Raw genomic sequence first — 12,634 nt, 5'->3', positions numbered from 1 at the left:
TTTGCACCATGATTCTTTAACACACTAGCTAAACACTTCTGAATAACACAATTTAATATATTTTAAAATACATTTGCACATTACAGACAGTCTTAGGAAATGCTTCACCTTTCACAAACCAGTGCGGCCAGCATCTCTCATTGGGGAAGATATACAGTGACACCAAGTCTTTCAAGACCTGCTATTTCTAAGGCACGTATTTGCAAACTACTTCAGAAAAACAGTGCCACAGGATACATTTTATATTTCATTACCATTAAAGCTTCTTTTAGTGAAGAGATAAATTGGCTGTGTAACCTGAGATTTTCTAAAGCAATGCAAAGCTCTCAAACTTACTGTTTTACAAAGCCGTAATAAGGGACATGGTGCTTTTTATTTTTGTACAGGTATTTACCTTTTGATGAATTAAAAAAGTCACTTTGCTCAAAACCACAACTGAACACAAAGCTCAACATTCAGAAGTTTTCTTTATAGGAAAGGGTGCCCCAGGCATCTGGGGCCTGTCAGTTACATAGCTCAAGTCCAGCTTCTGTGACAGGTTTGATGACGCCACATTGCTAATGGGATCCAGCCTTAAACACGGTACAGCACCTCCCACTTTCCCCTTATGTCTCAGCAATAAAGGCTGCAGTCATGCAGTGGAATAACTTGTGATTTCTAAATTAAAATACACTGTTCTATCCTATTGGGGGATGAGCGCCATGACTGTGGACTAGTCACTGGATGAGGGAAAACAAGGGTGAACCTTAATTCACCTTTATACTTACTTATTCAAATTAACCAAGTGTTGCATGACTGGAGCCCAGATTATGCTCCAGGTCTATGACTGGTTCTTCTACAACTTTCATGCTAGTGTTCAAATTACATTTTAACATGAGTGTATTTACTTTCTTCCTTACAAAATACAAATACAAAACTGCCTTCTAATATAATTTCTGTAACTTTGTAGGTCAGAATTACGTTCAGTATTATCAGCCTTTCAGGACAAATAGAGCAAATAAACTTGGACTATTGTAAAGTGAAATCACTTATACAAGCAAAGTGAAAAGACGTGTATCCAACATCAATTGTTATAATCACAAAGAGCTGAAATACAGCAACAGTTTCTCATTTGTACATATTGAACAGCAAAAAAGTAAAAAAATATATATATACAACAAGCTTAATAGGGAAACAAACCTGAAACAGTTCTCTACTGCTCATGGATAAGACAACTTTCCCTTAAATTTTTTAGTGCATTCCCTCTCATTCACAAGAACTAATGCATTTTATTTTCCTGTTCTAAGGCGAACTGAAAACAATCAAATCTTCCTTCAAATCAAGAACAGTTGTGAACTAGTGAATTAATACATATTCACCTGAGACCATTCTGAAATATAGGACAAGATCAATAATGATTAACAGCTAAGGTGCACAACCATTTTGTCATTTTTAAAGAGAAACAGCATTTAACAGCGTTTATACAGAACAGTTTTTGCTACAGGACAGTAAAACTGTCTTCTGTAAAGAGAACTACTGAAAACAGTATAGGAGGAGACACTATGAGGAACGGCAGCAGCTTACTCTTCTACTTTCTTCTATTAAATATTGTCCTGTTCCCAACTTCCTGAAAAAAAAAAAAAAAAGAAAAAGAAAAGGGAGGGGAAGGAAGTATAAGCAGAAAAAAAATAATTATTAAAAGTATTTCTTCTCTAACTCAGTTTCTTTCATGCTTATGTCAGTTTCTCTGAAATCCGTTGATGGACCTCGAAGTAGTCCTATGGTAAATACTACAAACACTACAAGTAGATTCATTTCATCTAAGTCAAAGCATAAAGCAAAAACCACAAAGCTAAATATAGTCTATATGTGTATCCAGCTCTGATTAATGGGTAGAATTAACCCTGAGATAAAAATAAATGAGCCAATGCTTCTATCCTTCTTTTATATCTGGAATTAGTTATTTAATCCTTTCTAGAGTAATTCTGTTGAATACAGTTAGTATCCACTAGTGACATGTTCAAACAAAATCAGCTTGACTGTTGGTAACTACTTAAAAGCATCACAAAAGTACATTCATCCAAGCACTGAAAAAGTCACAACTGCAATGGTAAACAAAGAATTACCATTCATAAGTTCCACTGAGGAAAGCAAGGTCAAAGCTAAAGGGGCTGTCCTGTACTATGTGTCAGTCTCAAGAAACAGAGCCATAGTGACATTTGGAGGTGGGAAGGATCTGGGCAAGAGTGAAAAGGAACATTTTGTCTACTTCTTTTTGGTCACTCTAGGACATGCATCGGTACTGTATCTGCATGCACCAGGTCACGGAATCATTTAACATTCTGTTCTCCACTCTCATGATTTGGGGATGTACATCTTTAACAAGTGATACGTGAGAGGGGAAAAGAAATAAATTAAAAATCACAGAAGAAACCTATGCTGCAGCTAAGGACTAAACTCCAATTCCTAGCATCTCATGCCAGTATTTTAATCGTGAAACCATCAGGCTGAAATGCATCATTCATATGCAGCCTCAATCATCTGTTTGGCACAGCTCTTAGTGACTACACCATGTGAGGGAAATAAAATCAGAGGTGAAAGTTGTGCCCTGCTTACAGAAGTGCTCAGAAATACTGAAAAGCATGAATATACCTATGTATCAGAGTACCACACCAGCCACAAATCTGATGAATCTGTGTAGGGAAAATAAAGTAAGACTAAGATTCAAGCCCAGATCCTGCAGAACTCAGGTGGCCCATGGGAAATATGACCTCCAAACTGAACGGAAATCTATGGCTACCATGTTTACAGGTGAAAAAACAAACAACCCAACATCACTTTAGCAAAGCCTATAGCAAACAAAGCTATGACTTTATAAAACTTGTTTGTATCTCTATCACTTTGCAGATTAAATCTAAGTATTTATCTTGGGATGTCTTTGTTGTATCAATGCATCAAATGCAATTACAGGTGAATATTAAGGCAAAACAAAAAGTCATGTCAACGTGGTGTACTCGAAGCAATTCAAACTTGCAAACTGAAGTAACAAAAAAAGAAAACATAATTTTAAAATGTATTTTCATTGTATCTTCAAACACTAACACAACTTCCTTTTGTACAGCATCCTACATATAAGCTATACCCAAAACACTTAGCAGGCTTTAATACGACAATTGCAGAGTTAAGCAGCAGAAGAGGAGAACAATTAAGTGCTGCAGGCAAGGAAGAAAACATAAGCTGTCAAATGGGATTTGAAACAAAAGGGAGAATCAAGATAACTTTGTCTCCTGTTGTAAGTCTAGAATATATAAATGTCATAAAGCAGTATCAAAATGATTCTGTTTACCTCAATAGCATCATCCATTTCTGTGATCTCAATCATCTCAGCTTGTTTCTGAATTAGGAAATTCTTTCTCTGGAGAGCTGTCATCGCTGAGGTCACTGTAGCTGTCACTGTTAAAAGCAATACACAGTCAGAAGGATCTAAAACAAATATTGTATTTCAAACCCTCCAACCCAGATGATGCATATGACAAACACCTTCCTCAAATGCAACCCATTTCCAGAAAACTACTTTAAGCTCATGTTCAATTTTGGTATTTGTAGAATGCCTTCCTCTACAGGAATGAGCTTAAGTTTGGAGTCTAAGAACTGATGAGAAAAAATATTCTACCATATAAAAAGTATGTTCAATTTCTTTTTGCTTGGCTCCTGTACATTCATTCTATAGTTTGCTGGTGCTGTGTGCCTGCGACCATGATTAACAACAGGGAGAATAACAGGTATTCAGAGCAAGACTAGAAGGAATTTCTCCTTTATGATAAAGAAAATGATTGCTTGGACCAAAGAAAAAGTTAAGACTTTTCTTACTCTGAACGCTTCAATTTATACTTAAGTTACAATTCTTGATCCTCCAGTCAGAACATAAATCATTTTCATTGAACCAAGCAATATCCTGAATTTTTCCTGAGGTTTTATCCCCTTCTGCTGTTTCCTGAGAGAAGTAGACCAGTTTTCACAGAACAAACTGCCATGCAAATGATCATTTTATAAGTGGCCAGAACAAAGAAACTGTGAAGAACAAGAATCACCACAGTGACCGAGAGAAAGAAGTGCCCACAAACCACATTTTCAGTCAGCTGTGATATCTATGGGGTCTTCAGGTTTATCTTAACTCTAAGTGCACCTTGTCAGAAGAACCTCCAGTCTCAACTTCCCCCTCCTACATTTCACTTCTACAGTCTATTTTCCAGATACTTGAATTTCCCAAGATCAGAAGCCAGCAAAGGGAGCCCAAGGAACCAACAAGTACATTTGAGCAGCAATAATTCTGGTCAGCTCTGTGATACTTCAGAGCACAGGTTATGGTTAACACAGTACAGGTGGGGATCTCAGACCTCGTTTTTGTAGGTACACCAGTGTCAGCCTTGGGTATCAACTCTACTCCAGTCACTGCACACCTGTATTGTCACACCTCACTCTTACCCCATACACCTTCATCCTCCAGCCAACATGACCTCGTTCATGTTACGCTCCCCAGCTCTGGTCACGATCTCCCACTGAGACATCAAGCACATCATCAGCCCATGACCCACCTAGACACAGCCTTATCAGTTGATCCGCAGTGACTGCCTGCTGTGCAATGTTTCAAGGGGAACTATGTAATCCCACAGCTGGAGATCTTTGATCTAGACTGCAATGTGGAACAGTGAACAAACTGCACTCAGTTATACTGGTGCTTGTTACTGAGCACTGCTTTGTAGCCTGAATTTCACCCTCTCTTCTTTGCAAAAAAAAAAAAAAAAGTCAAAGATTAAGTAAAACCAGCCATTTTAATAGAGTGGGACAGGAGGAGTGGCACCAACAGTCAACTTGTTTAATTTTGACCTCTGACTGCTACGAAAGCCACAAATTCTGTACAAGACAGAGTAGATATTCCCACTGTTCTAACAATTATTAAGACTTTGCCTCCAGCATTCCGCCCTTTCTTCGCATGACACGCGTGTTGTTGATGCAGTGCTTGTAAAGAGTGTGTCATATCAGGCTAACGAGAAATGTTCAACTTGATCATTTCACCAGCTGGCAAACAATTACACAGTTCAAGTGAGGAAAGTGTTGTTAACAGTATGATCAAGCATGCCAGATGCACACAGACAAACACAACATCATCGACATTGTACTTACGTCTTCCTGAAAGTACCCATGGAAAGATGGAATAAAAATTCAGTATTATTAAAACAGTTTTGCATTTTCACATCACAGCAAAATAGCAAAAATTGTCCACAAAACAGAGGGCAAAATTGTGACTGCAGAGAGCTGCATAATCTCATGACAGCCCTGGTTTAAGCCCAAAGCCTTCAGACAACTTTTTTTTTTAATGCTGTCCAGTGACAGTCACAGTCCAAAAAAATATGCCAGAGCTCCCTATGCAATAGTATGAATAGACAGATGCTTAAGTAAAAACGCTCAAGGACCAATGAGGTGAGTGGAGAACTGCCCAGCTTCATCTCTTGAAGAAAGTTAGGTGCTGATCCCCTCCCAGCACTCTTAGCATCGGTCCTCCCCCACTCAATGACATGGGTTTTAGAGGCATTCACCCATAGAAGCAATCACACAATGCTTGATGCTTCCATCATTTCATTGACTTACCACCCCAACTTCTCATGCCTGTTTCCAGTTTCCAGAAGCTGAGGGTCACTTCGCTAGCCACTAGCCCAAAGGCTAAAACACTTACTCTGCCGATGACAATTTTCTTCCTGTTTCCACACTGCCCAATTCAGCACAAGGTTTGACTCCACAGCCCAGAGAAGGGCTCTTGTCACTGCATTCTTGACTGTTTTGCAGCAGCACCTCACAGTCTCCCCCACTTTAGGGTTGTTCTGCTGGGTGCAATTTTTATTTCTAACAGGCAGGCCACAGTGGCAAAAAGGTACGGGAAATACCCAGGTAAGGATCAGCCCTTGGGCTTCAGACTCAGGTAACTGTCAGTCTCACAGTTTCAGCTGCTTGAATGATTATCTCTAAGCATGCCCAGAAGCTATGCCATCATATTAACAAAAAAACTTGGGCTCCAAGGAAACCTGAAATTCAAGAGTTAAGGTGCCAGTGGACTTGAAAGTAAACAGGGACTCATGAATCTTGGCATATCTGCACCTGGGTGTTATAGCTTCAAACCAATGCTGCTGTACAGTTCGTAAGATTTACTGTAATATAAACTGTATTCAACTGATAAGTAATCTGAAGAAAAACTCCAGGTGGTATTAACCACAAATGAGCAATCACCTCTCTTCAGAAGAAAAGTGTACTTCCTTCCAAATTACACTGAGTTGCTACACAGATATTAAACACAAAAATCAAATGGATATTTTGTGCTCACAGTTGCTCATATTCTGTAACCTTACTTAAATGTGCTGCCTATGAAAGCAGTGGTGGTGGGAAATCAAGTAAGCCTGGCTTTTCCTTTATGAAATTCTTTTTCACACTGAGCCCTCAACTGAAAAAATATGCTTACATTTCCTTCAGCAAGTTTTCTCTCAGTTTGTGTACAAATTAATTAGTAATTATCTTGGGCAGGAACCTGACACACTTCATCTTGTTTGTAACCACTCTTACCACAGTGGACTCCAACAAAAAGGAGCCAGTGAGCAGATCTAAGGCCACAACAGTGGTTCTTTTCCCTCTTTTTTTTTCACGGGATCCGGAGTATAAAGATGTGGCCAAGGGAAAAAAAACAAAACAAAACAAAACTCAGAGTATGCGGCATCACTGCATCTAGTTAGTCACTTCAGTCTTCAAGATGAAGAATTCTGGTCAGTTTGATACTTACACCCAATTTACCTGTAGTTAATGGAAATACATTCACTGCAAAGTAAAATATCAACCAGTACCTAGCTGGTATTTCACTTTGCATTTATCTGCAACGTGAAACATCTACTAGTACCCAGCTGGCATTTCACTTTGCAGTGAACATATTTCCCGACCGGAGCAAGGAAAATATCCTCCGTTAAGAAATTACATTACGGAGTTTTGTTTTGTTTTAAAGTTCACTTACACTCAGATCCCCATCTTCTCAAGACGTAAGCAATAAAAAGAGCTTCCCCCTGTGTGTGTTCCATTATTACCAAATTCATGCCTGTTTCAGATCTCTCTGTTCTACTGACAGAGGTATCATCATACCTCTGCTATGCATCAGCCCAAAGCACAGAAGGAGGCAAGGTTGCCTAATGGTATGGTATGGTATGGAAGGCAGCCGATAGCTGGGGCCACACAGTTTGAAGCTGGAATGCATCACCTCAGCAACTAATCTCAGCTAGAAAACCACTAGAATTAAGACTCAATATCAATTTCAAACCTATATTTCTCAAACAGCTGCTCAAAAGCACCAAACTGCCGGCTTTCAATGTTTCTTTTAAGAAACACAAGCAACTGTAAAACAGGTACTGCTTGAACGTTCTGTTTGCTTCATTTGTAAAATCCAGATCAACATTCTTTAAAAATGAAAGATTTGACACCACGTCAGAGGGGCTTTTTTCATCTTTTTTTTAATGCATCAATGACAAAAAAAGGCCTTTTCCAGAAACAGAAGCAATTTAAACAATTGTTACAGTAATGCAAAGGCAGGAGCCAAGCTAAGCGCATTTTTTCCTCAATGCAAATTTAAGATAAATGTAATTACATTTAGTACAGGCTGTGGCTGTTTAAAACAAACAATTGTTACAGCTTTTGAGAACCTAGCAAAAAGAAATCTGTCAATTATTACTATTTATTCCCCCCACATAAAGCTGAATGATTAAAATTACTATAGTCATTAAAACATTATTTAAAATAAATGCATATTTGATTGTGCAATGGTTATAATTGCAGTCACCCGTATTTCTCAGGGCATATTTTTATGATGATTATATGATCATAAAAATGATCATATATAATTTATTATGATTTATTATAATTTATTATGATCACCATCGTTATATGATCCTATGCTTCCATGAAACATCATTTCATTAAAGAATCCCTCCTCAGCACATACCTAAGACTCCCCCGTTCCAACCTGGCAGACATCTGCACTCACATAAGTGGACCTAGGATAATGGTTTTATTAGGACCCAGCATTACAAAAATCACAATCAACATGCCAGAACACATCTGGGTGTTATAAAAACTCTCAGCCGAGTCTCATGCATGGGATTCAATTCATACAGCTTTAGACATCTTCATGTGAGATAGTTACCACCTGCTTCACACAGTCAAGGAGAGGAACAGGCACTTGTAGGGTATAATGCGTTTGACCCACTCAACCATTACAATGAGCTATCTGGTTCCTTTGAAGTGCATATTCACTTATCGACTACAGAAAAAGAGTTGGGGTGACTAGCTCAGACTAGCTCAGAAGTATCTTCACTGTAAACATCTAACATTAAAATGACAAAGTAACTCCCATAACTAACCATTACTAAGTTCATCACTAAGTACCACTATGGTTGAGAAGGGATTTCCTTTAAAACTTTTTCTATAGTTTTCTGTAAGAGCTCTGAGGGCACCAATAGGTCTTAGCTGCCCTGACCATCCTCACCTGGGGCCTCCACCCATGGGCCCAGGAGCCTTGGCCCACAGTCCTTGCCTGAGCTATGTCACAGGCATGCCTGTACCCACATATATATATAATATATATATATAATATATACAGGCATGCCTGTACCCACCTCTGTAGTTCTGTAGTCACTTGTCAACTGGACTTCCTGAATTGACCTCAGACCCACTTTGCGCTTCTGTACTGGACTGTCTGTAGGACATGGTGACTGCCACTTGGAGCCAGTCTGCTTGCCTTCTTTGGCAGCTGTGGCACTGACTCCTGCTGGTGAGGACACTACCCCTATTAGTATGGCTGCCACCCCTGGCTCCTGGATTGTCTTCTTCTGCAGAGCAGAATAGAAGCCCTCTCTTGCTGCTCTCTTGACAGTCTTCTAGCCACAAGATTCCTTCACTTTCCTCTGAAATGTCTAGATTTGGCCAATGGCAGAAATATGATGCTGTGCCAGATGTGTTATGGGTTGGGGACAACATACAGGGGACATCAGAGATAGCCTTGCCCATACCTCCTTTGTCCCTCATACTCCAGAACATGTCACACAGGCTGTTTCCTTTCTGTTCATAGGTGCTTGCCCAAACCTCCCTACACAGCTGGTTTGGGAGACAGCTGGACCATGTTAGCACAGTAAGCACCATACGGACAAATTTTTTGAGGTTTTTTTCTTTATGCACCACTCCTTCTGCCCTCTGGCCACTTTTGTTCCTTGTCTCTGAATGCAACTCATAAGTCATCTTTTATTAATAACCTGCCCAGAACTTAACAGATTACTCTGTGACTAGATGGATTAGATTGGTGCCCTCATTAGCATATTCACTGATGACTTGCAAAAATTTCTTTTGGCAGCAGTCCGAGTTGTCCGTATTTTCTCACCTAGGAACATTTCTCACTTCCTACATTTCCTCCCATCTACTGGACATTTGTGTTTAAATTATTTATCTTTAGCCTGTTACTCTCTTCCTCCAAAGAAACACATAATTTCATTATTTTCAGCTCAGGTTTCTAAATTCTTTATATCTTTTAATGTTATTTCTTTGTTCTGAATAGTGCTTTCTGCTCTTCTTTAAATGATATTATTTGCAAATATCATTAATGCACTGTGGCCTACTCTTGCAGGCCATTAATAAAGATGTTGGTTGAGGGGAAAGAAGAAATAAAGCCTGCTGATGCTAAACTTGCTATGAGAAAAAAAAAAGCAACATGTCTTTATTGTACATTAGTAGTTTAGCAATCCATATGACAGTGTTCCCAAAGATAAGTCAGTTTTTGTTATTTTTTCCAAGTGAAATTCTGTAAGACTCAGTAATAGCCAACATTATATCTGAAGTTCCCCTCTTCATCCACTAGTTTTCTATTAAAACCTTTTGGTTTCTCTTAAAAAGAAGCATATTTGTGGGTATTGAATGCTTTCTGAGCGTTTCCTGTGGTTCTAGTGCTCTCTGTCCTTTAAAATGAAACACGTAAACTGGAAGCCTCTCACCTTCCTCAGCTCCTTATGAAATGGTGTCTTCAGTGTTTCCATGGAAAGATTTGGAAAAGGTCATGATTTAAAAGCATTCACAAGGAAATGAAGTGCATGGCTTTGTCTGATGGTTAGGCACTCATGCCATAAAGCACGAGAGGCTGAAACCACAAAGGCAACTCAAATGCCCAACTACCACTTCAGGTAACTCTGTAATAACTCATCACTGAGTTACTCCAACCTTTTGCTCAGTTCTTGACTGTCTCTGTACACACCAAAGCTCCTGGGAACTAAGTTTACGTCAGAGGATGCATTCCAGTCTCAAAACTAGGTATGCTCATGCCTATGTGTAAGCATTCTCAGACTGCCTACCAGACTAGGCCTCACAAAAACTAAAGAGAAGGTTTTTTTGCTTTTATTTAGGGCACTCTCCAGGGAGGTGTGATGCATCTTTAAATTTACTGTTTGCTTTGCTTAGAAGCTAGGGCTCTCTCTAGGTGTCAGATGTTCTAAAATTGCATCCTAATTACGGGGCTGTTAAATGTTCTGAGCTAATGATTTCCTGTTAAGAATCTCATGCTGAAATATGTATTTCCTTTTGTCTCAGGACTTCACCATTAACTCTCGTTTTAGTGTTTTTAATAGCCTAGTTCAGGTAATCTGCTCAACTTGCTGGCCTCCACAAATTCTCTTTCAGGTTACATCTTTGCTCTAGTCAACAGCACGATTACAATTCACGTAGGCAGTGCTGGATGAGGTGTGCATAAAATCCTCTCCTATTTGTTTCAGTCTTGTTATGACATGCCTTAGCTTTCCTGTTCAATGAAATCACTAGCATTCAGGGGTTTAAAAGTTTAAATCGGAAATCCTTTCCACTCAGCAGGTGGATATATTAGTATGAGTGGGTGTGCTGTAATTAGCACTGAAAATCCCACCTGAACATTCTTCCCTGCAAAATGCTCCTCTTTTAGCCTGAAAATGTTTTTCTATTCCAATGCTCTTTCTCAAAACAGAGGGGTTTGCTTGACTGCTGTGTGAACAGGTAAATGGTAAAATTTGTAGTTATATATATAAAGTTTTGAGGTATGAATTTTTGTCTTTGCTAAACGTTTAAGTGCTGTTTGGAGTTTATTGTATGAACATGAAGAAAAAGGGTTGGGTATACTTTTTTACTGATTATATATTAATTCAAATTAGTGTAAGTGTGGCACATTCAGTAATTGCTGAAACCTAAAGTCAAGGTTAGAAAACATATTTGCCGTAATGCTAAGGGATTTAAATTTAAATTAGTAGGACACAGGCAGATCATTCATTGAAAAAAAGTAACTTTTCTTTATTTCAGAGACACAAATAGGTGTACTTATGGAAGGAAGCAGTAAAAGAAAGGATATTGGGACCTGGAAAACAAGATGAACTGTGAGGCAGAGAGTGCCCACAAGAGGAAAAGACTGAAGATCATTGTGCTTGAAGACTCGTCTCCTGCCAAGCACCACAAAAATTTGACCTGTGTAATGCATTGGCACAAATTTTAAAAGGTAGATAATGTAATGACCACTAACAACAATGACAAGCTAAAGTAACAGGAGTATTTCAATCAAGATGTAGTTGGCAGATCAGAAAGAAATTCTCTCTGTACATCCACCATTGCACAACTGGCCAGGGTGAGCAAAGATGAAGCACATTTATGAAAGACAACTGACACCATAAAGAGCAGGGTACCAAAACAGATTGATCTGGTCTGGCTTAGCTATTTCCATTACTACTGAAACCTGAATAAAATTTTTATTTCTCGCTTAAGAAAAGGACCTCATTTTAACAGAAAACAACACTCAAAAACCCCCAAACCCACAGAACTAGTAAGTTTAGTGCCTTGTTTAGAGGAAAAGCCAGGAAGCCAGAGTTGGATCTCTTTTGTGTTATTATTCAGTCATTCTATGACTTTTCTTTTTTAATAATTTTTTTTCAGTTTTGTCATTGTTCCCTAGGCTTCCCTTTGACTTCTTTATTATTGTTATTGTAATGAAATTGTAACTGTTATTAAATCATTGAAATAAACAAGAATGAGTTAACACTGGCTAAAAACTATTGCTACATTCAATAAACCAAAAACTCTGTGTCCAAGGGAACTGGGACAAAGGATTTTAGATTGGCTGAACCATTCAGTTTTGATCTAGATCCAAACCCTTCCATAAGTCTAAACATATCCCAACTGTTTCGTTTCAGGCCTGTCTCTGCTAGATGGTATTAATTATTTAGCTATTGCAAAATAAAAACAGTGTTTTCTTTTTTGTTGCTACCAACATTCAAATACAACTAGGCAAGAATTCACTTCATTGCTTGATCCTCTAGCAAATCTCTCTTCCTGTGAAACTACCATTAATGAAAGGTAACACAGGAGGCCACTAACATCAAGCGAATTTACTAAAGGTTTTTTACTTCTTTCTGGTTATAGTGTATGGATCTGGCTTTAGCCCTAATAGCCTCTGAAAAGAAGGAAGTCAGGAGCTGTGCTTACTGCTTACAGATTCAGATACAGACATACACCAGGGTTTATGTCAGGCATACACTGGAACAAGTGAATTCATACATGAAGAACTCCTTTTCCT

At 38.7% G+C, this 12,634-nt stretch overlaps 1 protein-coding gene across 2 annotated transcripts in view; it reads right to left on the bottom strand.

Moving 5' to 3' along the window:
* Positions 1 to 354: 354 nt before the first annotated feature.
* CTPS2 (CTP synthase 2) overlaps positions 355 to 12,634 on the bottom strand; it is a 73,435-nt gene continuing 61,155 nt past the window's right edge. The window contains exons 17-18 of one of the 2 annotated variants that reach the window (XM_068425525.1): positions 3,326 to 3,432; positions 355 to 1,606 (exon numbers count right to left, since the gene is read on the bottom strand). In XM_068425525.1, the coding sequence (XP_068281626.1) occupies positions 3,363 to 3,432 (70 nt within the window). In that variant the 3' untranslated portion in view covers positions 355 to 1,606; positions 3,326 to 3,362. The remainder of the gene's footprint in view (positions 1,607 to 3,325; positions 3,433 to 12,634) is intronic. The other variant, XM_068425526.1, reaches the window with a different exon arrangement.

Source organism: Nyctibius grandis, chromosome 2 (assembly GCF_013368605.1).
Source record: "Nyctibius grandis isolate bNycGra1 chromosome 2, bNycGra1.pri, whole genome shotgun sequence".
Taxonomy (NCBI): Eukaryota; Metazoa; Chordata; class Aves; order Nyctibiiformes; family Nyctibiidae; genus Nyctibius; species Nyctibius grandis.
The sequence above is the reverse complement of the archived record's forward strand: the minus strand, read 5'-3'. Positions and strand labels throughout refer to the sequence as shown.